Source organism: Phoca vitulina, unplaced genomic scaffold, assembly GCF_004348235.1.
Source record: "Phoca vitulina isolate PV1807 unplaced genomic scaffold, GSC_HSeal_1.0 scaffold4, whole genome shotgun sequence".
NCBI classification, from domain to species: domain Eukaryota; kingdom Metazoa; phylum Chordata; class Mammalia; order Carnivora; family Phocidae; genus Phoca; species Phoca vitulina.
In genome coordinates this window covers 68,195,275-68,218,673 of record NW_022589707.1, presented here as the reverse complement: position 1 = coordinate 68,218,673, position 23,399 = coordinate 68,195,275, and the positions used below count along the sequence as shown (strand labels likewise).

General features: G+C 38.2%; 2 protein-coding genes across 3 annotated transcripts in view; one reads left to right on the top strand and one right to left on the bottom strand.

Annotated features, from left to right (window-relative positions):
* CROT (carnitine O-octanoyltransferase) overlaps nt 1–23,399 on the top strand; it is a 50,442-nt gene that overhangs the window by 17,939 nt on the left and 9,104 nt on the right. Inside the window, exons 8-13 of the mRNA XM_032402256.1 lie at nt 7,074–7,167; nt 8,370–8,495; nt 9,882–9,983; nt 15,857–15,940; nt 17,666–17,773; nt 18,231–18,361. Coding sequence (XP_032258147.1) covers nt 7,074–7,167; nt 8,370–8,495; nt 9,882–9,983; nt 15,857–15,940; nt 17,666–17,773; nt 18,231–18,361 — 645 coding nt within the window. The remainder of the gene's footprint in view (nt 1–7,073; nt 7,168–8,369; nt 8,496–9,881; nt 9,984–15,856; nt 15,941–17,665; nt 17,774–18,230; nt 18,362–23,399) is intronic.
* Nucleotides 16,033–17,641, bottom strand: LOC116631083 (L-lactate dehydrogenase A chain-like). 2 transcript variants are annotated; one of them, XM_032402259.1, is made up of 2 exons: nt 16,844–17,639; nt 16,033–16,574 (listed from the first exon to the last, which is right to left on the bottom strand). In XM_032402259.1, the coding sequence occupies exons 1-2, from the start codon at nt 17,525–17,527 to the stop codon at nt 16,419–16,421; spliced, it is 840 nt and encodes a 279-aa protein (XP_032258150.1). In that variant the 5' UTR covers nt 17,528–17,639; the 3' UTR covers nt 16,033–16,418. The 2 variants fall into 2 exon arrangements, with proteins under 2 accessions (XP_032258150.1, XP_032258149.1); XM_032402258.1 differs by having other exon boundaries at nt 16,033–17,641.

Sequence of the window (23,399 nt, the reverse complement as noted above, 5' to 3'; positions counted from 1 at the left end):
GGACCGCCTTTGCAGTATCCCATAGGTTTTGGACTGATGTGTTTTCGTTCTCATTGATTTCCATGAATTGTTTAAGTTCTTCTTTGATTTCCTGGTTGACCCAAACATTCTTGAGCAGAGTGGTCTTTAGCTTCCAAGTGTTTGAATTTCTGCCAATTTTTTTCTTGTGATTGAGTTCCAGTTTTAAAGCATTGTGGTCTGAGAATAGGCAGGGAATAATCTCAATCTTTTGGTATCAGTTGAGACCTGATTTGTAACTCAGTATGTGGTCTATTCTGGCGAAAGTTCCATGTGCGCTCGAAAAGAATGAGTATTCTGTTGTTTTTGGGTGGAATGTTCTGTAAATATCTATGAGGTCCATCTGATCCAGTGTATCATTCAAAGCTCTTGTTTCCTTGTTGATTTTCTGCTTAGATGATCTGTTCATTGCTGAGAGTGGAGTATTGAGGTCTCCTACAATTAACGTATTGTTATTAATATAACTCTATTTTGGTTAACAGTTGGCTTATGTAGATGGCTGCTCCCATGTTGGGAGCATAGATATTTATAACTGTTAGATCTTCTTGTTGGATAGACCCTTTAAGAATGATATAGTGTCCTTCTGTGTCTCTAATTACAGACTTTAGTTTAAAATCTAATTTGTCTGATATAAGAATTGCTACCCCAGCTTTCTTTTGAGGTCCACTGGCATGGAAGATGGATCTCCATCCCTTTACTTTCAGTCTGGATGTATCTTTAGGTTCAAAATGAGTCTCTTGTAGACAGCATATGGACGGGTCCTGTCTTTTTATCCAATCTGCAACCCTGTGCCGTTTTATGGGGGCATTTAGGCCATTCACGTTGAGAGTGATTATTGAAAGATATGAATTAATTGTCATCATGTTGCCTGTGAAGACGTTGTTTTTATAGATTGTCCCTGTAAATTTCTGTTGTATATCACTCTTGGGGTCTTTCTCCTTTTATAGAACCCCCCCTTAATATTTCTTGCAGGGCCGGCTTAGTGATCACATATTCTTTCAGTTTCTGCCGGTCGTGGAAGTTCTGCATCTCTCCATCCATTCTAAATGACAGCCTTGCCAGATAAAGTATTCTTGGCTGTATGTTCTTCTCGTTTAGTACCCTGAATATGTCTTGCCAGGCCTTTCTGGCTTGCCAGGTCTCTGTGGATAGGTCTGACGTTATTCTGATGTTCCTCCCTCTGTATGTAAAGAATCAGTTCCCCCTAATTGCCCTTATGATGGTTTCCTTAGTTCTACGATTTGCAAATTTTACTATTACATGCCGGGGTGTTGGCCTGTTTACCTTGATCTTAGGAGGGGTACTCTCTGCCTCTAGGACGTGAATGTTTGTTTCAATCCCCAGATTAGGGAAGTTCTCAGCTATGATTTGTTCAAATACATCTTCTAGTCCTCTCTCTCTCTCCACCCCCTCTCGGATTCCAATTATTCTGACATTGGAACGCTTCATGGTGTCACTTATTTCTCTGATTCTATTTTCATGGATTCTGAGTTGTTTTTCCCTGGCCTCCTCTTTTCCCTTTTTATCTATTATATTGTCTTCCAGGTCGCTTATTCTCTCTTCTGCCTCAGTTACCCTAGCTGTTAGATTATCTATATTGGATTGGATCTCATTGATAGCATTTTTAAGGTCTGCCAATTCACCTTTTATTTCTGCCCTTAGAGACTCTATGTTGCCATTAATTGATTTCTCCATTCTAGCCATTGTCTTCACAATTGCTAGCCTGAATTCCATCTCTGACATCTTGGTTATATCTGCATCCCTTTGTAAATCTGCAGCATAAGTATAATCTCTGAGTCTTTTCTATTTTGGGGGCTCCTCCTCCTAGTCATTCTGTTGATGGGTGTTTGAGGGAATGTATAGAGTCCAAATTATTGACCAGAACCCAAGCAAGATGCACCTGTTTTCTTGGGACCTTAGGGTAGCTGGCCTCTTGTTTTCCCAGCCTGTCTTCTGGGGGAGGGGCCTGCCGCGCTATTACTCAGGCTGGGCGGAGTTGCCCTGCGCCCCTGTGGCGGGAGATGGGCTCAGTAGGAATCAGTCTTTGGGGCTTTTGTTCTCTGGCAGCTTTCCCTGGTGGCTTTCCGCGTCTCTTCCACGAGTCAGAGCAGAAGAGACCATTTCCAATCCTCTGCCTCAGAGCAGAGAGATCGCAGTCTGTTCTTCAGTGAGCTCTCCAGGCCACACCGTCTCCGTTTCTGTCCGTGCTGCTATAAAGTACAGTGTCCTGGGTTGTGCGCCCCTCCGCAGCGCTCCCAGTCCTGCCTCCAGGTCAGATGGACCACGTCTCTGCCCTTTGTGCTTCTAAAACCACCAGCCGCTCCCAGTTCCCTTGCGCAGCCCCGCCGCTCCGGGTTTCTGTCCCGGGGCTGCAGTTCGCCTGCGCGACCCCGCCGCTCCGGGTTTCCGCCCCGGGGGGCTGCCCTAAAGTCCTTTCCCCGCTGCTACCAGTCTGCGAGTCTGTGCCCGTCCCCAGCAAGCGAGGTTGTATCTCACCGGCGGTGTAGGATCCCCACGGCCAGGCACCCTCCCGCTGCCGTTTATCCTCCGATATCTGCCCGCGGAATCACGGCTCCCTGCTTCGTACCTCAAAACCAACCACCTGTGATATTCTGTTTGTAGAGATCCAGATCTTCTTACATCTCAGGCTGGTTTCGTGGGTGCTCAGAGTGGTCTGGTAGATATCCAGCTCAATTCTGGGGACCCGTTGAAATAGGGTCCCCTACTCCTCTGCCATCTTTCCTAGTCCCCTTATTATTTTATTTTTTAAAAGATTTTATTTATCTGAGAGCAAGCGAGCAAGAGAGAAAGCATGAGCAGGGGGAGGGGCAGAGGGAGAAGCACGCTCCCCTCTGAGCAGGGAGCCTGATGCGGGGCTTGATGCCGAGACCCTGGGATCATGACCTGAGCCGAAGGCAGACGCTTAACTGACTGAGCCACCCGGGTGCCCTTATTTTATTTCTAGTTTTAATTAATTTTTACTTTTACTAGATGTATATGAATATATTCTACTTGGAGAAAAAGGAAAACATTGCAAATAATACAATTTCCATTTCTTGCCCCAGAATTAATCACTCTTACTAGTTTCGTATATTCTGTCCTTCCATATCTGTTGTAATGAATTTATATGCACATAAAGATTTGTAAAAAAAGAATGTATTTTTTTATACCTAGTATGTATTTAAATACATAGTCTATGATCAGTCTATGGCTTTAAAATATAAATTTGATGGTTATCTCATCTTTGGTTAAAATTCTTGAATGGTTCTTTGTGGTCTAGAATAAAGTCCCAGTTTCTTAGCAGTGGTCTAAATTTGACCTTTGCCTGTCTTTTCAGCCTTGTGTCCTCCTCTTCTTTCTCGTGCATCTTACACTCCTATCACATTTCTGTGTTAGCATTTCTTTTCTTTTCTTTTTTTTTTTACAGGAGGCAGTAACATAATGTTACTTCAGCTGCTTAAAGTCAAACAATTTAAACAATATCTCATTTAATGTTTTATGTGTTATTCATTCATATAACTTAAATAAAAATTTATATGACAGTGACAGAAAAGAGATCTGACATTTGCCTCCCATTGTGCAAACCGTTCCTTCATTTTTCTTGAAAAAGTCAAAAGATTAACAAATTCTACAGCAGACGGGGCACCTGGGTGGCTCATTTGGTTAAGCCTCTGCCTTCGGCTCGGGTCATGATCCCAGGGTCCTGGGATTGAGCCCCATATTTGGGCTCCCTGCTCCTCGAGGAGCCTACCTCTCCCTCTCCCCGCCCTCCACTTCCCCTGCTTGTGCTCTCTCGCACTCTCTCTCTGTCAAACAAATAAATAAAATCTTAAAAAAAAAATGCTACAGCAGACAGATACAATATGGTGTTATAATTACCTATTTACAGAAAAAAATGAAATATTTCAGATGTATGTAATTTTGTTATAATTTCTATCATTACCTAATATTTTGGTAGTATTACCTAATGAATCATGGCATGAAAAAGTGCCACATCATTTGGCATCAGGGAAATACAAACCAAAACTACAATGAGGAAAACTGATTTCCTTAGCTTAAAACTTTTATTTTTTGAGGGTATGAACAAAGTTTTATTTATTTTTTAAATTTAAATTCAGTTAATTAACATTTAGTGTATTATTAGTTTCAGAGGTCGAGTTCAGTGATTCATCAGTCTTATATAACACCCAGTGCTCATTACATCACATGCCCTCCTTAATGCTCATCACCCAGTTACTCCATCCCTCCTCCCACCTCCCCTCTAGCAACCCTCAGTTTGTTTTCTATGATTAAGAGTCTTTTATGGTTTGTCTCCCTCTCTGATTTCATCTTGTTTTATTTTTCTCTCTTCCCCTGTGATCCTGTTCTGTTTCTTAAATTCCACATATGAGTGAGATCATATGATAATTGTCTTTCTCTGATTGACTTATTTCATTTAGCATAATACCCTCTAGTTCAATCCACATTGTTGCAAATGGCAAGGTTTCATTTTTTTTAGATGGCTGAGTAATATTCCATTGTATATATATTCCATATCTTCTTTATCCATTCGTCTGTTGATAGACATCTGGACTCTTTCCATAGTTTTCCTATTGTGGACATTGCTGCTATAAACACGGGGGTGCAGGTGCCCCTTTGGATCACTACCTTTGTATCTTTGGGGTAAATCCCTGGTAGTGCAATTGCTGGGTCATAGGGTAGCTCTGTTTTCAACTTTTTGAGGAACCTCCATACTATTTTTTAGAGTGGCTGCACCAGCTTGCATTCCCACCAACAGTGTAGGAGGGTTCCCCTTTCTCTGCATCCCTGCCAACATCTCTTATTTCCTAACTTGTTAATTTTAGCCATTCTGACTGATGTGAGGTGGTATCTCATTGTAGTTTTGGTTTGTATTTCCCTGATGCCAAATGATGTGGCACTTTTTCATGCCATGATTCATGGTTTATGGCAACCCTGAGCTGAAAGCCCACTCCTGGGCTAGCTGATTATAGCCAGCTTCCCCGCTCCGATACCTGGAAACTCTGCTGCACTCAGGCACCCCCGGTCTTCCTGTGACCCCGGGGATCCTGAGACCACACTGTCCCACCTAGGATTCCACCTTGCTTCGCCACCTGGGTGCCCTCACCAGAGCAGACTTCTAAAAGTTCTGATTTTGTGCTCTGCTGCTGTATCGCTTTCTGGTGCCGGCTGATGGAGTCTTCCTCCTCCCATGGTTTATCTTCCTATATATCTCCTTAGATTCAATTCTTCACACCTCCTGCCTCACAGAAAGTGGTCGCTTTTCTATTTGTAGAATTGCAGCAATTCTTTTCTTAGAGCTCCGGTCAAGTTCACAGGTGTATGGAATGATTTGATAGCTATCTAGCTGAATTCCAGGGACCAGACCAAACTAAGGTCTCCTACTCCTCCGCCATCTTGGAAAGTCCTCTGTGTTAGCAATTCTTAAAGCACACCAGATTATCTGTAATCTTTGCATGTCCTCATGCTTTCTATTTGGAATGCCCTTTCTGCCTTGGCCACCTTTTGAATAAGCAAGCATTCTTTCTCATGCTTTATGTCTCTATTCATGTATCACCACAAAGTTAACTCTTTCCTAATTTCCCGTTCTCTTTCTGATAATAACCATCCGAATAGCTGTGAAGATTTCCTTCTTTTTTAAGGGTGAATAGTATTCCAGTGTGTGTGTGTGTATCTTTAGTACACTTTGTTTACCCATTCATCTGTCAACAGATAGTTAAGTTGCTTCCACCTCTTGGCTATTGTGAATAATGCTGCGGTGAACATGGGACTGCAGATGTCTCTTCAAGGTCCTGATTTCAATTCCTTTGTATATATATCCAGAATTGGGATTGCAGGATCATAAAGTAATTCTATGTTTAATTTCTTGAGGAATCTCCATACTGTTTTCTATAGTGGCTGCATCAGTTTTCACTCCCCTCAACAGTGCTCAGGAGTTCTTTTCTCCACAGCCTCACCAGCACTTATTTCTTATCTTTCTGGTAATAATCATCCAGATAGCTGTGAGGTGATATATCATTGTGGTTTTGATTTACATTTCCCTGATGATTAGTCATATTGAGTACTTTTTCATGTATTTGCTGGCCATTTTTATGTCTTCTTTGAAGAAATGTCTGTTTAGTTCCTTTGCCTATTTCTTAATCAGATTATTTGTGTTTTTTTGCTATTGAATTGTAGGGGTTCCTTAAATATTTTAGATATTCTTATCAGATAAATGGCTTGTGAATACTTTCTCATAATCTGTAGGTTGCCTTTTAATTTTGTTGTTAACTGGGTAGAAGCTTTTGGTTTGATGTCATCCCATTTGTCTATTTTTACTTATGTTGTCTGTGCTTTTGTTGTCTTTGTGAAACCTGTGGATTTTTGTCCGATGAAAATGTATGTCTTTGTTGAAGAACCCTGTTATTTACCTGTCATCTGTTTAAAGATACATGAAACTCATCAGACTGGGAGAATAGAGTACTTTGGGAGAAAATGCTTTGTCTTTATCTAATGGAGTCTTTAAAATATAACGATTATAAGTAACAACAGCAAATGTGAAAACATTTAAAACTGACTACATAGTACTTCTGTTTTTGGGGTTACACACAAATATTAATCAGATATAGTGTAATTCCTTTGTTAAATATATAGGCACATAGTTTTTAGTTAGATAAGATATAATATTTATAATATTATTTACCAGAATATTTTTCAAGTTCTCTATTGTAAGGGGTATTTATTGTAAGGGGTATTTTTACTTGGACACCAGAAGTACAAGTACATTTTGAAAGTATAAATAATACTAGCCAAACAGCCAATTTATTTACTTAAATTATTGTCTAATATACTTTTGTGTTAATAGGCCATATACTCATTTTTTAAAAAAAAGATGTGGTGTGGGAAATAAATCCATTGCTGTTGAGATCATTATACCTTTCTTTGGGTAATATAAAAACATATAAGTACTGATAAATATTATGACCTATTAAAGGCTAAAAGTAGCTAGTAATCCTGCCTATGCTCTTTTAAATACTCTTTTTTTAATCTTCCCTAAGGCAATTGATATACATTCACAAGAAGTGCCATAGTGAACCTGATGGACCTGGGATAGCAGCATTGACTAGTGAGGAGCGAACTCAATGGGCTAAGGTTATATGGTTTTCTTTTGTTGTCATTGTTTTAAGATTTTATCTATTTTTTAGAGAGAGAAAGAGAGCACGAGTAGGCGGAGGGGCAGGAGAGGGAGAGAGAGCATCTCAAGCCGACTCCGCACAGAGCCTGATATGGGGATCAATCCCACGACCCTGAGATCATGACGTGAGCCGAAATCAAGGGTTGGACACTCAACCAACTGAGCCACCCAAGCGCCCCTTTTGTTTTTTTAATTGAGGTATACTTGACATAAAATTATATTAGTTTCAGGTGTACAACATAATGATTAGATATTTGTGTATATATATATATATATATTACAGAATGATTACAATAAATCTGGTTAACATCCATCATTTCATATGATTACAAATTTTTTTCTTGTGATGAGAACTTTTAAGATGTATTTTAGGGGCACCTGGGTGGCTCAGGTCATGATCCCAGGGTTCTGGGATTGAGCCCCACGTGGGGCTCCCTGCTCAGAGCAGTGGGGAGTCTGCTTCCACCTCTCCCTCTGTCCCTCCCCTGGCTCATGCTCTCTCTCTCACTCACTCTCCCTCAAATAAATAAATAAGTAAATCTTTTTAAAAAAGAGGTATTCTATTAACAATTTTCAAATATGTAATACAACATTATTAACTTTAAAGGTATCTGCCACGTTTTGTAAGTTTGTGTTATGCCACTTCACTTTTCACAAAGGACCTACATTAGTACTTGTTTTTGCTCATTGAAAGAAACCCAAAGAGGATTTTTGCTTTTATGAAAAAAGGCAAAAAGCAAAAATAGTATTCAGCATCTTTTATTTTACTGCATGCTCCCTGAGCAGCAAGGGTGGCAGCACCAAGCTCCTTCCCTAGGAGCTACCCTCAGTATCTCAGCGTCAAGCTTTGAACATCTGTGCCTGTGAACATCTGTGCTGTATCTCACTTTATTTGTACATCCTCTACCAAAATGTGTCCTATGTTATCAGTAAAGCCTCTAAGAGAGGTTATTTTTTGGGCCTGGGAATGTTCAAACATTTTTCCATATAAATTAATAGTAATTGCTTCTTTGCTTTATTCCATTTTGACTTAGGAATGCTCTACTTCCAGATAGCAGTTTACACTTTCCTTAATGAACCTTTTCCTTAATGAACTATTTTGAGATTTTCTGGATATACTTAATTTGTAACATTTAATCATTAACTCTTTGCCCATTAGGCACGAGAATATTTGATTAGTCTTGATCCAGAGAACTTGACTATATTAGAAAAAATTCAGAGCAGTTTACTGGTATATACCATAGAGGATAGCAGTCCACATGTAACACCAGAAGATTATTCTCAGGTATGTAACTATCTTGCTCCGCTATTTCTCCTCACAAATTATTCTGGAAGACTCTTCTGTATACAGAAGATGAAAAGATTATTTGTTACATGCAGTCTCTTAAAATTTTTTCATAGCTGTCATATATATGTACCAAATTGAAGCTTATACATAAATAATCCTTTGTGAATTCTGGCATCATTGTTTAGGTAATTTAGATATATCTTGAACATTATTTAAAGAAGTATGACTATTGTTTGCATGTACAGTATATTTGCATAGGACACTGGGCTAAATGAACTTATCATGCCAAAGGTGGCATGAGAACCTTCCTGTAACCCACACCAGTGTGTCTTGACACCTTGGTCGATGGGGTCGGTCCTAAGAATTATAGCACTCTTATAAGTTATTTATTTTAGCGTTTAGTTTTATTGACAAACAGACTTTAGTGAGTTTAAGAGTAAATGTGGCCTTACTTTGTTTCCCCTCCCCCACCCACCCTGGGCAATATTATCATTTCCTGGGAAATAATAAAAGGTAGTAGTCATATTTGTAGAAGTCTCTTAGTCTTTTGAAAACACTTATATTATTTCATAATTCATTCATCAATATTAAATGAAAGAAATAATACAGGATTGAAAAATCTTGTAGGTAGAAATAACTTTCCTTTATATAACCTTAGCTCTATTTTTTTAGTAGGAGAGTTACCAAACTTCTTGAGGAAGAATATATTCTAATGTAGTGTTGTTTGAACTTTTACTGCTAGAATCTAGTAGACTTGTGTTTAGATTGCAGCCCACTACATACATATACACACGTAACAGAAGTTTCACAAAATAGTAATTACTTATAGTATCTGTGGTAGATCCTAATATTTGTATTCTCTTTTGTCCTTTCTTTTGTAATGAATGTTTACTGTGATATACTAAATTGAGTGTGTGAGAAACAGGCTTAGTGGGATATGAATTCTTAAGATATTTTAATAATATTTAATATTAAAATATTAAACTAAATTAAAATATTAAATATTATTAAAATATTTTCTTCATAAGTAGACTCTAATGACTGAACTTACCACAGCTTCTTAGACTATTCAAGTTGCAAAAGCTTTGTCTTTTCCTTTGTAAGTTCTCTAAACCCCCATGACTATTGAACCAGCTTTCTGTTTTCTGGTAGGATTTCTTGACATTTTGAGAAATATTTAAAGACAGGGCTGGAATTAGTATTATCTCTTGAGTATAATTATTATCATTTTATTAAGGTTGGCTTACCTGAAGAGGAAAAGTGACGTGTGTGTGTGTGTGTACATTTATATAATATATATATACATACACATACATATAAGATATAAATACTTATAACCCTCTTAATATTAAAAATCTCTTAATTTTAAAATATTTATTTTAGGTAACCACAATGACCCTTACAGGAGATCCAACTGTACGCTGGGGAGACAAATCTTATAACTTGATTTCCTTTTCCAATGGAGTATTTGGCTGTAGTTGTGATGTAAGTAAACTTAGTGAAGTTATTTTTCCTTTCAATTGTTTAGGTTAATTTAGTGGCAATTAACTAGCTAAGCTGTTCTGTGGTCATATAAATACATACTTTTGTAGCTCTGTGGCATTATAATGAAAAGGTTTTAGTTAATGAATTCTCAGTGAAAACAGAGTATAGGAAAAGTTATTTTCATTTATAGTATGGCTAATAGTTTGGTATGTATCTGCAAAGTGGAATTTGCATGTATTTTATGTAGTTATGGATTTTAAAGAATTATGAAGCTCTTTAAAATGCACTGTTACTTATTTATTGAGAATTACAACCTATTTTTTTTTTGAAGATTTTATTTATTTTTGCGAGAGAGAGAGAGAGGGAGAAGACGGGAGGGAACATGAGTCGGGGGGCGGGGTGCAGAGGGAGAAGCAGACTCCCCACTGAGCAGGGAGCCCAATGCAGGACTCCATCCCAGGACCCTGGAATCGTGACCTGAGCCAAAGGCAGATGCTTAGCCGACTGAGCCACCCGGGTGCCTGAATTACAACCTACTTTAAAAGATACAGCATTATGTCTGTGTTCTTTGCACAGAGAGGTATATGTGGATATATTTCTAGATTTTTCCCAGTAATTTAACTATTTTCCTAAAATGGCACGTGATCTTTGGAACATTTATTTACACTATAGATATTAAAGTGTCTGGTGCTTCTACCATTTTTTACCTTTTTTTTTTTTTTTAAGATTTTATTTATTTATTTGACAGAGAGAGACACAGCGAGAGAGGGAACATAAGCAGGGGGAGTGGGAGAGGGAGAAGCAGGCTTCCCGCGGAGCAGGGAGCCCCATGTAGGGCTCGATCCCAGGACCCTGAGATCATGACCTGAGCCGAAGGCAGACGCTTAACCGACTGAGCCACCCAGGCGCCCCCATTTTTTACCTTCTTGATAAAAAAAGAAAAAACTTGTTTCTCTTTTATTCTCCTGTGATCATCTTTATTAACTCTACCTTGCCATTTTCTGATGGACATTCAAGAAGTCTATGAACCAAGAAAATTAAAAAATGAGAGGTTGCAATATACACTTATAATCTCATTGTAAGATCTTTTATAAAATACGTAATTGGCTATAAAGTAGCATGAGGTAGTTTTTTTTGTTTTTGGTGGCCTTCCTCCAGAAGCATTTAGCAACTGTACAATACTAAAAAGGCCTGTCGTGTTGATCTGGGCTCAACAGTTGTATTAATCAGTATTTATTCAGTTTTAGGTGATAGAAACCTAAATTATACTGCCATTAGTTTAAGAAGGTATTCGTTGGCATAGGAGTACAGCTAAGTTTGGGTAAGACTGACTTCCAGTGGCCGAATGCTTTCATTAGAAATTTCTCTCTCCATTTTTTGGCACTACTTTCCTATGTTTGACTTCATCTTCAGGTAGAATGTCCCATGTGGTTGTTGTATCCACAATCTCATGTCTTCACAGCTCCTTTCATAGATTAGTGTTCCCTATGCAAATGGACAGCTTACCACCGCCGCCCTCCCTTTCTTCCCCCCAGTGGTTCCAGCACAAGTCCTAGGAATAATGCTTACTGGTTGTTATTGGCCTTTGTCTATCATGTGCCCATTCTGAGGAGTCAGGTGCTCTTACTCACCTGGCCTGGGTCACATGTTAAACCTTGCAATCTAGGGGGTAGAATCATTCTCATCCAAAACATCACAAATGTGTGGTGGTTGCCTACAGGAAAATCTCAGAAGAAGGTGAAGTGGTTGATGAGCAGGTAATAAAACTAGATGTCTATTATAGTAACTCATCAGAGTGAAAGGTTGCTATGAGTTCTTTTAAAGATTTGTTGTCTTTCCTCTTGGAGTTCATTATTGACAAAATATTTCTTGTTAATTGCCTCAGTTTTCTTCTCTTGGGTTCTTCTTTTATTCTTCTTGACTTTCTCAGTCTGGCTTATATCCTCACTATTTCCTGGAAAACTATCCTTATAAAGTAGCTAACTACTTCTTAGCATCTTCCTCTATGTCTCTTCGACCTGTCTGCTACAGTCAGTTACCCTCCTCATACGTATTCCGACTCTGCCTCCATCTTAATGGTCTTTTCCTATCTACTGATTCAGACCTTAATGTTAGTCTCACTTTTTCCCTCCTGTGCATGTTCTCTTCCCTGGTTTAATAGTTTCATTGACCATTATTATATAGGTAGCTTGCAGTTAGTCTTTTTTTTTTTTTAAGTCTTCGTTTAAATTCCAGTTAGTTAACATACAGGGTAATATTAGTTTCAAGTATACAATATAGTGATTCAACAATTCCATACATCACCTGGTGTTCATCACTACAAGTGAACTCCTTAATCCCCATCACCTCTTTCGCTCACCCCCACCCACCTCCCCTCTGATAACCATCAGTTTGTTCTCTATGGTTAAGAGTCTTGTTTCTTTGTCTTTCTCTTTACTGTTCCCTTTGCTCATTTGTTTTGCTTGTTAAATTCCACATATGAGTGAAATCATATGGTATTTGTCTTTCTCTGACTCATTTAGCTTAGCATAATACTCTCTAGCTCCATCCATGTTGTTCCAAATGGCAGAACTTTTTCCTTTTTTATGGCTGAGTCATACTCCATTGTGTATGTATACCACATCTTCTTTACCCATTCATCAGTTGATGGAGCAGTTATTCTTCTCTAGTTTTTACCTATTATTCTCATTTTGAGAATTTTGTTTCATTGTATATTGTTCAAAGTGGATGTTATATTGTTACATAAGATTCAATTGTTCTCATCATCAAGAACTCATCATCTTACTTGCCTTCCTCACTTCCAGCCCTCAACCCCCCCCCAAAAGAAAACCACATCGCACTACTTTGATTTTTACTAATAGTACTAAACTCTTGCTATTTGCTCAAATTCAGGATGAAAATAACTTTAATGATCTTTGTTATCTAAATAAAGAATATTGGTCCCATAATGAACACATATCTCAGCACAAATGAGATCTTTCTTGTAGTAAGTATATGGACATGTTTTATGTGTATGTATTAACACCCATTTATTTATAAAATTGATTATCTCCCCTAGATAATCTGCTTTTAAAAATCCCATGTTGGTTTCCCTTGTAACCTATGTAAAACATCATTAGTAAAGTGTATATAGTTGGCCTTTGAACAACATGGGTTTGAACTGTGTGGGTCCACTTAAATACATGGATTTTTTTCAATAAATGCATATTTTATATTTTGATTGTAAAATAGGGTAGAATTTGCCAAATGACTTAAAAGTAAAGGGAAGGTGGCGGAGAAATGCTGAGAAGGCTGAAACAGCAGGCTCTCACCTGCTTGTGGTACTCCTCACCCCACTACCTGTGCAGAGTTTGGTTCCCTGAGATCTTGAACAAAAAGTTGCGAAGGAACCGGCTCTGGAGAGGGATTCTCAGTGAGATGCCAAGACCAGTCATTGTCCACAGTTGGCCAAGGACTGCAGAATGATAATCTGCATCCCCCCTCCACCCTCAGGGGTCCAGGAGAACACTTGGGGCAGGATAGCACCAGGTAGTAATGTGGGCTGCAAAGCCCAAGGCAGGAAGGAGCGCTGTCTGAGGTGCTGAAAGTTCTCTAAGGCGGAGAACTACTTCAGGGAGCAGCTTGCCAGCATTTCTCACAAGCAGAAACTGAGTTAGAACCATGTGGAGGGGTCAGGTGGAGAAAGCAACCTAGACAGAAGGATAACAGTGCTGTGCCTTCCCCAGTTCTCTGCCTTTCCCTGGACTCTGCTTGAAAATGAAGTTTCCCACATTCCTGGGTAGCTTTCCTAACTTTGGGTGGGGATGAGGAGATGTGTGGTGCCTTATTCTACTCCTGTACTGTACAGTAAATGTATTTTCTCTTCCTTATGATTTTCTTAATAACATTTTATTTTCTCTATCTTTATTGTAAGAATACAGTGCATAATACTTATAACACAAAACATGTTAATTGACTGTTTTTGTTATTGGCAAATGTTATGTTCTGGTCAACAATAGGCAATTAATAATTAAGTTAGTTCTGGGGAGTGAAAAGTTATATGTGGATTTTGATTGCATCAGAGGTCAGCATTGTTCAAGGGTGAGCTGTATACTGTAAAAGTTGGTCTGTTTCTAAATGCAATGCCATGTTGCTGCTCTATTCCACTGGTGCTTAAATATGTACTTTGCGATTACAGTAGTAGTTAATTACATTTCCCTCTTGAGATTTAAAATACTGGGGTCAACTATTTTGTCTTATCCATCTAGGGTTTATCATTTGGCTTTGTGAAGGGCACATAGGAAGCATGTAATAAACACTTAAATTAGTAACAGCAGTTACTGATTATTGCTGTGGTCCACATTCTGTAGGAAATACTTTATAAGCATTATTAAAATCATTTTTCACACCAACTATATGATTATTACCCCCACTAATAGATGAGCCTGTTTACTTAAAGAATTAAGTAACTTCAACAGTTGCACAACTGGGAAATGGCAGAGTTTGGACACAGGATTGAAGCCCTCATTCCTAAAAAGTATGTTATACATATTGTCTCCATATAAATAAAAAAAAAAAAAAGAAAAAACTATATGAACAAATAAAACATCAGGAAAGCATATGAAGTTTTCATATTTCCTAACATTTTTCTTTAAATTGATGATTAGCTCTCCACCATGAGATGGGTAGGTAGAATTACCACAGAGAGACTTTTGTCCTTCAGTTTTGCTCTTTCTTACTGGGTCCAGTAAAAGAGTTAGAAATTAATTTTACTGTCTCAAATGAAACAATACATGATATCTGTGCACATTCTTTGTAAAATTGTAAGATGCAGTTAGAGAATGGGCTTGTCAATGACCTGTGAGTCTCATTATTATATCAAAAGACAGATGGGGTGAGTTGCTCGTGCATCTTCTTCTGATCTCCCTCAAGAGTCTTTCCTGATGTTGTGGCTGCTATCTAGTTGGTCACAGTATTCATACTGTACTTCTAGGCTCCACTGGGCTGTGAGATAGGCCAACAGAACTCTGTAATGTTAGGGTGATACTTAAGACACCTAATTTGCTCCTCTGAATGTGGACCCAAGTATGCTAGTCCATATCTTAAGCCTCCCTTCTTTCTCTCCAGGGCTGGTAGTGCCACATTCAGTTCATGAATGGTAACTGTTTAATGTAAAGTGATAGCAGTAACATGGAGGAAAAAAGCTGTCTGATGTAATTGTCGCCAAAGGACATGGAGAAAAAAGGGAAAACGTTTGTCTTCCAGAATAAATGATGGAAAAATTCACTAGCTCCAGTTCCTTTGTCTCAGTATAGCTGTCAAACCTGTAATACTCCTGTAACTCAGACCATCTTTCCAGCATTCCTTAAACGTTGAGAATTATTTCTGCCACATCTGAACACTCTTCTAGTCAGAAACACAAACTGATTATGCTTTTTAATACTCACTTAGTGGCCTATGTGTTTACCGATAAAGTTCATATGAATGCTCAGTTTAGCCTTCAGAAAGTCTGTCATCCTCCTTTGCTTGTTGCACAGTGCTTTTAAAATTTCAGAACATCTTAACACTGCACACATATACCTGCTTTCATTTCCAATTTAAATAGCAAGTTATTTTCTCTAGATTGTTCGTGGTTGCTTTACACCCCTCCCCATTACCTCAAGATCCCTAATTAGGTGCTTCCAACTTTAAGTATTTGTTCTTTTGCAGCAAATAAAATACATCAGTCACTTACTATGCTGCAGGATATCTGTGTCTTTGTCTTTAGGTGAAGCATTGGAATTCTGCACTTTAGTATGTATTAAGATTGGAGGGGAGGGATATTGAAAATAAAATATTGGGTCAAGTTTTAAGTTGACATAAAGTATTCAAAATCTTGTGTATTTTCATTTTAGCATGCTCCTTTTGATGCAATGGCTATGGTAAACATCAGCCATTATGTTGATGAGAAGATTTTTGAGAATGAAGGAAGATGGAAGGTATGTTAGAAAAAATGTTTCATTTTTTTTCATTTTTTTTTTCACTGTTCAAAATTTATTTGGTATTTTAGTTGGTATGACACTTAGGATAGTTGGTTGCATTGTCTTTTTACCATAATTATATGGCCATGTACACTATATTCTGACATATATGGTACACAAAATAAGATCCTTTAGAACAGTTACGCACAATACATGCAATACTGAATTTATACATTGGATCCCAGGACGTGACTGACCGGAAAAGATGGACTAGGCATGTGGGGTGTTGGGGGAAGGAACAGAAGTGACAGAACACACAGTAAACACACATCTGGTGTGAAGAGCAACCGCAGCTCTGCAGTACTGGCAGACGGTGGGGCTAACTTACGTTAACCAACTTAGGGCTACAAAGCCAGGTATCATCCAGCATCAGGATACAGCTGCAGGGTTTGGTGAACCATTCCTATTTGGAACTTTAGGAAACGGATGTTTTTTCTTAGGCCATTTTAATATTACTTGAGTAACAGATCAGATAGTAAGGACAATACATACAACCTCCAACTAAAATCCTGTTGTGGTCTAGACAGTGAAGTGGAACATTAGAAAACTTTAAAACTGCAGCTCCTTTTGGATACCCCAAAGTGTGTCTGCACTCTTCTTCAAACAGGCCTCCTCCTCAGGAGTCAGAGTCACCTTCACAACATCTGAAATTCCATTCTGTCCCAAGATGCAAGGAACACTAAGGAAGACATCATCTTTAATTCCATAGAGACCCTTAATCATGGTGGAAATTGGATGCACTTGCCTAAGATTCTTCATTATACTTTCTGCCAAATCTGCCACAGACAGTCCAGTGGTCCAGGAAGTGTAGCCCTTCAGTTTGATCACCTCATAGGCACTGTCAACCACCTGTTTGTGAACCTCTTTCCACTGTTCCTTATCTGCCTCAGTGCCTAAGTCAGGGTGCAGATTCTGCAGAGAGACACCAGCAGCGTTCACTCCACTCCATACAGGCACACTGGAGTCTCCATGCGCCCCAAGGACCCACCCGTGACAGCTTAATGGGTGAACTCCCAGTCCTTCCCCCATTAGGTAACGGAACCAAGCTGAATCCAGATTGCAACCGCTTCCAATAACACAGTTTTTGGGAAAGCCACTTATCTTCCAAGCCACATAGGTCAAGATATCCACTGGATTGGAAACGACAAGCAACTTGCAGTTTGGGCTGTATTTTACGATATTAGGAATGATGAACTTAAAGATGTTCACGTTACGCTGGACCAAATTAAGACGGCTTTCTCCCTCTTGCTGATGTGCCCCAGCTGTGATAATAACCAGCTTGGAGTTTGCAGTCACATTATAATCTTTGCCAGAGACAATTTTTGGTGTTCTAAGGAAAAGGCTGCCGTGCTGGAGATCCATCAGCTTTCCCTTCAGTTTGTCTTCCACGACATCAAGAGCAAGTTCATCTGCCAAGTCCTTCATTAAGATACTGATGGCACAAGCCATGCCAACAGTACCAACCCCAACAACTGTAGTCTTATTCTGGGGGGTATGTTCTTCCTTAAGAAGATTTTGAATCAGCTGATCTTTGAGAGTTGCCATTTTGGACTTAGAACCAAAAGGAATTGGGAGTGCACGCTCGGCGGGCGGGCGTCAGACTTGGTGGCAGTGGCTCCGACACCCAGTTTTTTGTCTTAATAGTCTTGATTTAACATTTTTAAGTCTTTTCTCTGTTTTCAGGGTTCAGAAAAAGTACGGGATCTATCACTTCCAGAGGAGCTTGTTTTCACTGTGGATGATAAAATACTAAACGACATTAATCAAGCTAAAGCCCAATATCTCAAGCAGGTAGATTTTTTTAACTTTTTTTTCTTAGATACTAATGCTTTTTCTTTTAACTACCACATAAAAATTTTGGCTATCATCCAAGCATGATAACATAAAACATTTTACTTATTTATTTTTAAAGATTTATTTATTTTAGAGAGAGAGAGCACGAGCGTGGTCGGGGGTGGGGGGTGGCAGAAGGAGAAGGCGGAGTAAGAATCTCAAGCAGACTCCCCGTTGAGCACGGACAGATATGGGGCTCGATCTCACGACCCTGATATCATGACCTGGGCTGAAATCAAGAGTCTGATGCTTAACTGACTGGGCTCAGGTGCCCAAACAACATTAAAATATTTTAAATTATAGCTTTGATACCTTTAATTTTTTTATGTGTAATGATTAATGCAAATGATGATTTGGTTATCTTTGGGGTGTTCTTGGCTGATTTTTCACTTTTCCCATTTAATTTTTTTGTTAGGCATCTGATCTGCAGGTTGTGGTGTATGCCTTTACATCTTTTGGCAAAAAGCTAACCAAGAAGAAGATGCTTCACCCTGATACATTTATTCAGCTTGGACTTCAGCTGGCCTATTATAGATTTTATGGACGGTGAGGACCATTCATTTTCCATTTTCAGAGTCTTGAAGTCCAAGGGCATATCTTTAGCATAGCTATTCCATGCTCACTCCCCAGTCTTTTTCCTGACTTTTTCCCCAAGTGGCACCATGTCCTAATTTGGACTTCCATCATCAGTGTATTAGAGTTTTGATGTGTGACACTTTTACAGTCTTGTTTTTCATCACCTAAAGTGTCTGCTGTCTTCTAAGAGAGGTTTTACTGTTCTTTGGAATTCAAATCACTTGGTTTTCTTGTAGCCTCAGTTTCCTCATGGGTTCATGTTTTTATAGATTATCCAATCTTTACTAATTTTTAGGATAGGAGAGATGGTATGTTGTGACTTTCTACATCCTAGGCAGAAGTAGAGGCTCCATGATCTTGCTTTTTAAATATCCAGTCTGAGAATACGTGTCTTTAAATGGGATATTTAGGTCATTTGCATTCAGTATAATTATCAGTAAGGTTGGGGTTAAGTCTACCGTATTGCTCTTTCTTTTCTTTTTACCATATCTGATTTTTGTTTTTTTAATCTTCTTTTGAACTCATAGTGTTTTTTTTTTAATTGTTCCATTTTATCTCCATTGTCAGGTGTACTCTTTTGTTTTGTTTCATTTTGTCTTTAGTAGTTGCACTGAGGTTTATAAAATACATCTTTAACTTACCCGATTAACTTACCCTAGTCTACCGTCAAGTAACATTTTCCACTTGAAGTGTAACATAAGAAACTTAAAACAGAATGCTTCTCCTGTTTTTTGTGCTGTTGTTGTTGTATATTATACTTCTACATATGTAGTAAGCCTCACAATACACTGTTACTATTTGCATTAAGCAGTTGATTATCTTTTTTTTTCTTGTGGTAAAATATATATAAAAGAAAACTTTCCATTTTAGCCATTTTTAAGTGTATAATCTAGTAGCATTAATTACATTCTCAGTGTTGTGCAACCATCACAACCGTCTATTTGCAAAATTTTTTCATTGCCCCATAGAGAAACTATATCCATTAAGCAGTAATTTCTTACTCCTCCTTTTGCCTCAGCCCCTGGTAATCTCTAATTTACTTTCACTGTCTCTGAACTTGCCTGTTCTAGATATTTCCTCTAGGTGGGATCATGCAATATTTGTCTTTTTGTCTTTGATTTATTTAACCTAGGATAATGTTTCCAAGGTTCATCCATATTGTAGAATAAGAACTTCATCCTTTTTTATGGCTAAATATTCCACTATGTAGATGTACCACATTTTCTTTACCCATTCGTCTGTTGATAGACACTTGTTTTATTTCCACCTTTTGGCTATTGTGAGTAATGCTGTTGTAAACATTCGCATACAAGTATCTGAGTCCCTGTTTTAATTTCTTTTGAGTCTATACCTAGGAGTGGGATTGCTGGGTTGTGTGATAATTCTTTTTCACTCTTTGAGCACCTGCCAAACTATTTTCCACCATGGCTATACCATTTTACATTCCCACCAGCAGTATACAAAGGTTCCAATTATTCCATATCCTTGCCAACACTTATTTTTTTCATTAAAAAAATTATAACTATTAGTTTTGAAGTAGTATCTCCTTGTGGTTTTTATTTGCATTTCCCTATTGACTGAGGTTGTGTATCTTTTCATATGTTGATTGGCCATTTGTATATCTCCTTTGGCAAACTGTCTATAAAAGTTCTTTGTGCTTTTGGTAATTGGGTTGTCATTTTGTTGTTGAATTGTAAGAGTTTTTTATGTATTCTGGATATGAAACCCTTATCAGATATGTGATTGGCAAGTATTTTCTCCCATTCTGTGGGTTTCCTTTACACTTTCTTGGTGGTATACTTTGCACAGTGTTTTTAATTTTGAGGTACAGTTTATCTATTTTGCTTTCATTTGTTGCCTGTGCTTTTGTTGTCATATTCAAGAAATCATTGCTAAATCCAATGTCCTGAAGTTTTATTTATTTTTATTTTTTTTAAGATTTTATTTATTTGACAGAGAAATCGGGAAAGCACAAGCAGGGGGAGTGGCAGAGGGAGAGGGAGAAGCAAGCTCCCTGCTGAGTGGGTAGCCTGATGCGGGGCTCGATCCCAGGACCCTGAGATCATAACCTGAGCTGAAGGCTTAACCGACTGAGCCACCCAAGCACCCCCCAGTGTCATGAAGTTTTACCCTTATATTATCTTCTAGGAGTTTTATAGTTTTAGCTCTTACTTTATATCTTTGATATGTTTTTTTCTCTCTCTTTTAGAGAGAGAGCAAGAGTACAAGCAGTGGGGGAGGTGGAGGAGCAGAGGGAGTGGAAGAGAGAGAATCTTAAGCAGACTCCATGCCTAGCATGGAGCCCAATGCGGGGCTTGATCTCATGACTCTGAGATCATGAGCTGAGCCAAAATCAGGAGTCGAACACTTAGCTGACTAAGCCACCCAGGCACCTATCTTTGATACTATTTGAACTAATTTTTGTGTATAGTGTGTGGTAAGGGTCCACCTTCATTCTTTTGCTAGTGGATATCCAGTTTTCCTGGCATCATTTTTTTTTTTTAATTTTATTATGTTATGTTAATCACCATACATTACATCATTCGTTTTTGATGTAGTGTTCCATGATTCATTGTTTGCGTATAATACCCGTGGTCCATTCAATATGTGCCCTCTTTAATACCCATCACTAGGCTAACCCTCCTGGCATTATTTTTTGAAGAGACTGTATATTGAATGGTCTAGATGTTCTTGTTTAAAATCAGTTGATTATAGATGTAAAGATTTATTTCTGGGCTTTCAATTCTATTCATTGGTCTATATGTTTCTTCTTGTGTCAGTACCATACTATTTTGATTATTGTAGCTTTGTAGTAAGTTTTGAAATCCAAAAGTGTGTGTCCTTCACCTATGTTCTTCTTTTCAAGATTGTTTTGGCTATTCTTGAAATTCCATATGAATTTTAGGATTCGTTTTTCCATTTTTGCAGAAATGTTGGAATTTTGAATCTCTAGACTGCTTTGGGTAGCATTGTCTCCTTAATGATAAATAGTCTCCAATCCAAGAACACAGAGCCCTGTTCCATTTATGTTTTTTAAAATTTCTTTAAGCAGTGTTTTGTAGTTTCCAGTTTTTGCTTCTTTGGTTAAGTTTAAGCTTGAGAATTTTATTCTTTTTTATGCTGTTGTAAATGGAATTGTTTTCTTAATTTTCTTTTCAGGTCATTCATTGCTAGTGTATGGAAATGCAGCTGATTTTTGTGTGTTGGTTTTGTGTCTTTAAGCTTTGTTGAATTTGTTTATTCTAATAGTATTTTGTAGAGTTGGGATCAAATCATCTGTCAATAGAGATAGTTTTGCTTTTTTCTTTCCAATTTGGATGCCTTTTATTTCTTTTGGCTTGAACACCCAACAGTACGCTGAATTATCCTTGTCATATTACTTACTTTAGGTGGAAAGTTTTTAGTCTTTTACAATTGAGTATGATGTTAGCTGTGAGTTTTTCATAGATATCCTTTATCATGTTGAGGAAGTTTATTTCTATACCTAGTATATTGAGTGTTTTTATTATGGGGGAGTGTTGGATTTTGTCAAATGCTTTCCTGTGTCAAGGAGTATTACATTGATTTTCATTTGTTGAACCACCCTTGCATTCCTAGGATATATCCCATTTGGGCGTGGTGTATTGTCCCTTTAATATCCTGCTGAATTTGGTTTGTTAGTAATTTTTGCATCTTTATTTATAAAGGGATATTGGTCTATTGTGTCTTCTTGTAATGTCTGATTTTTAAAGCTTTTATTTAAATTCCAATTAGTTAACACAGTGTGGTATTAGTTTCAGAATCAATTTAGTGATTCAGCACTTCCATACAACAGCTGGTGCTCATCACAGCAAGTGCATTCCTTAATCTCCATCACCTATTTGACCCATCCCCCATGTACTTCTCCTCTGGTAACCATCAGTTTGTTCTCTATAGTTAGAATCTGTTTCTTGGTTTGCCTCCTTCTCCTCTCCCACCCCCGACCCTTTGCTTATTTGTTTTGTTTCTTAAATTCTACATATGAGTGAAGTCATATGGTATTTGTCTTTCTCTGACTGACTGATTTAGCCTAATACTCTCTAGCTTCATCCAGGTCGTTGCAGATGGCAAGATTTCATTCTTTTTTATGGCTGAGTAATCTGGACATACCATATCTTTATCCATTCATCAGCCAATGGACATTTGGTCTGTTTCCATCATTTGGCTTTTGTAGATAATGCTGCTGTAAATATTGGGGTGTATGTGCCCCTTCAAATCACTGTGTTTGTGTCCTTTGGATAAATACCCAGTTGTGCGATTGCTGGATGGTAGGGTAGTTCTATTTTTAACTTTTTGAGCAACCTCCATACTGTTTTCCAGAGTGGCTGCACCAGTTTGCATTCCCACCAACACTGCAAGAGGGTTCCCCTTCTCCACATCCTCACCAACATCTATTGTGTCTTGTATTGTTGATGTTAGCCATTCTGACATGTGTGAGATGGTATCTCATTGTAGTTTTATTTCCTTTTTCCCTGATGATGAGTGATGAGCATCTTTTCATGTGTCTGTTGGCCATCTGTATGTCTTCTTTGGAAAAATGTGTGTCTTTGTTTTTGGTATCAGGGTAATGCTGGCCTCACTGAGTTAGGAAATGTTCCTTCCTTTTCAGTTTTTTGGAGGAATTTGAAAAGGATTGGTGTTAATTTTTTGAGTCTTAGAATTCATCAATGAAGTCATGTAGTCCAGGACTTTTGTTTGTTGGGAGGTTTTTTATTACATTTTCATTTCCTTACTTACAGTAGGTCCAGTCAGATTTCTGTTCTTTCTTGAGTCAGAGTTGGTAGTTGGTGTGTTTTGTCAGAATATGTCTGTTTCATCTAGATTATCCAGTTTATTGGTATATGGTTGTTCATAGTATTCTCGTGTCCTTTTTATTTCTGTAAAGGCAGTAATGCCCTCTCTTTCATAACTAATTTTAGTAATTGGAGTTTTCCCCCTTTTTTTTCTTAATCATTGTAGCTAAATGTCAGTTTTGTTGATCTTGTCAAAG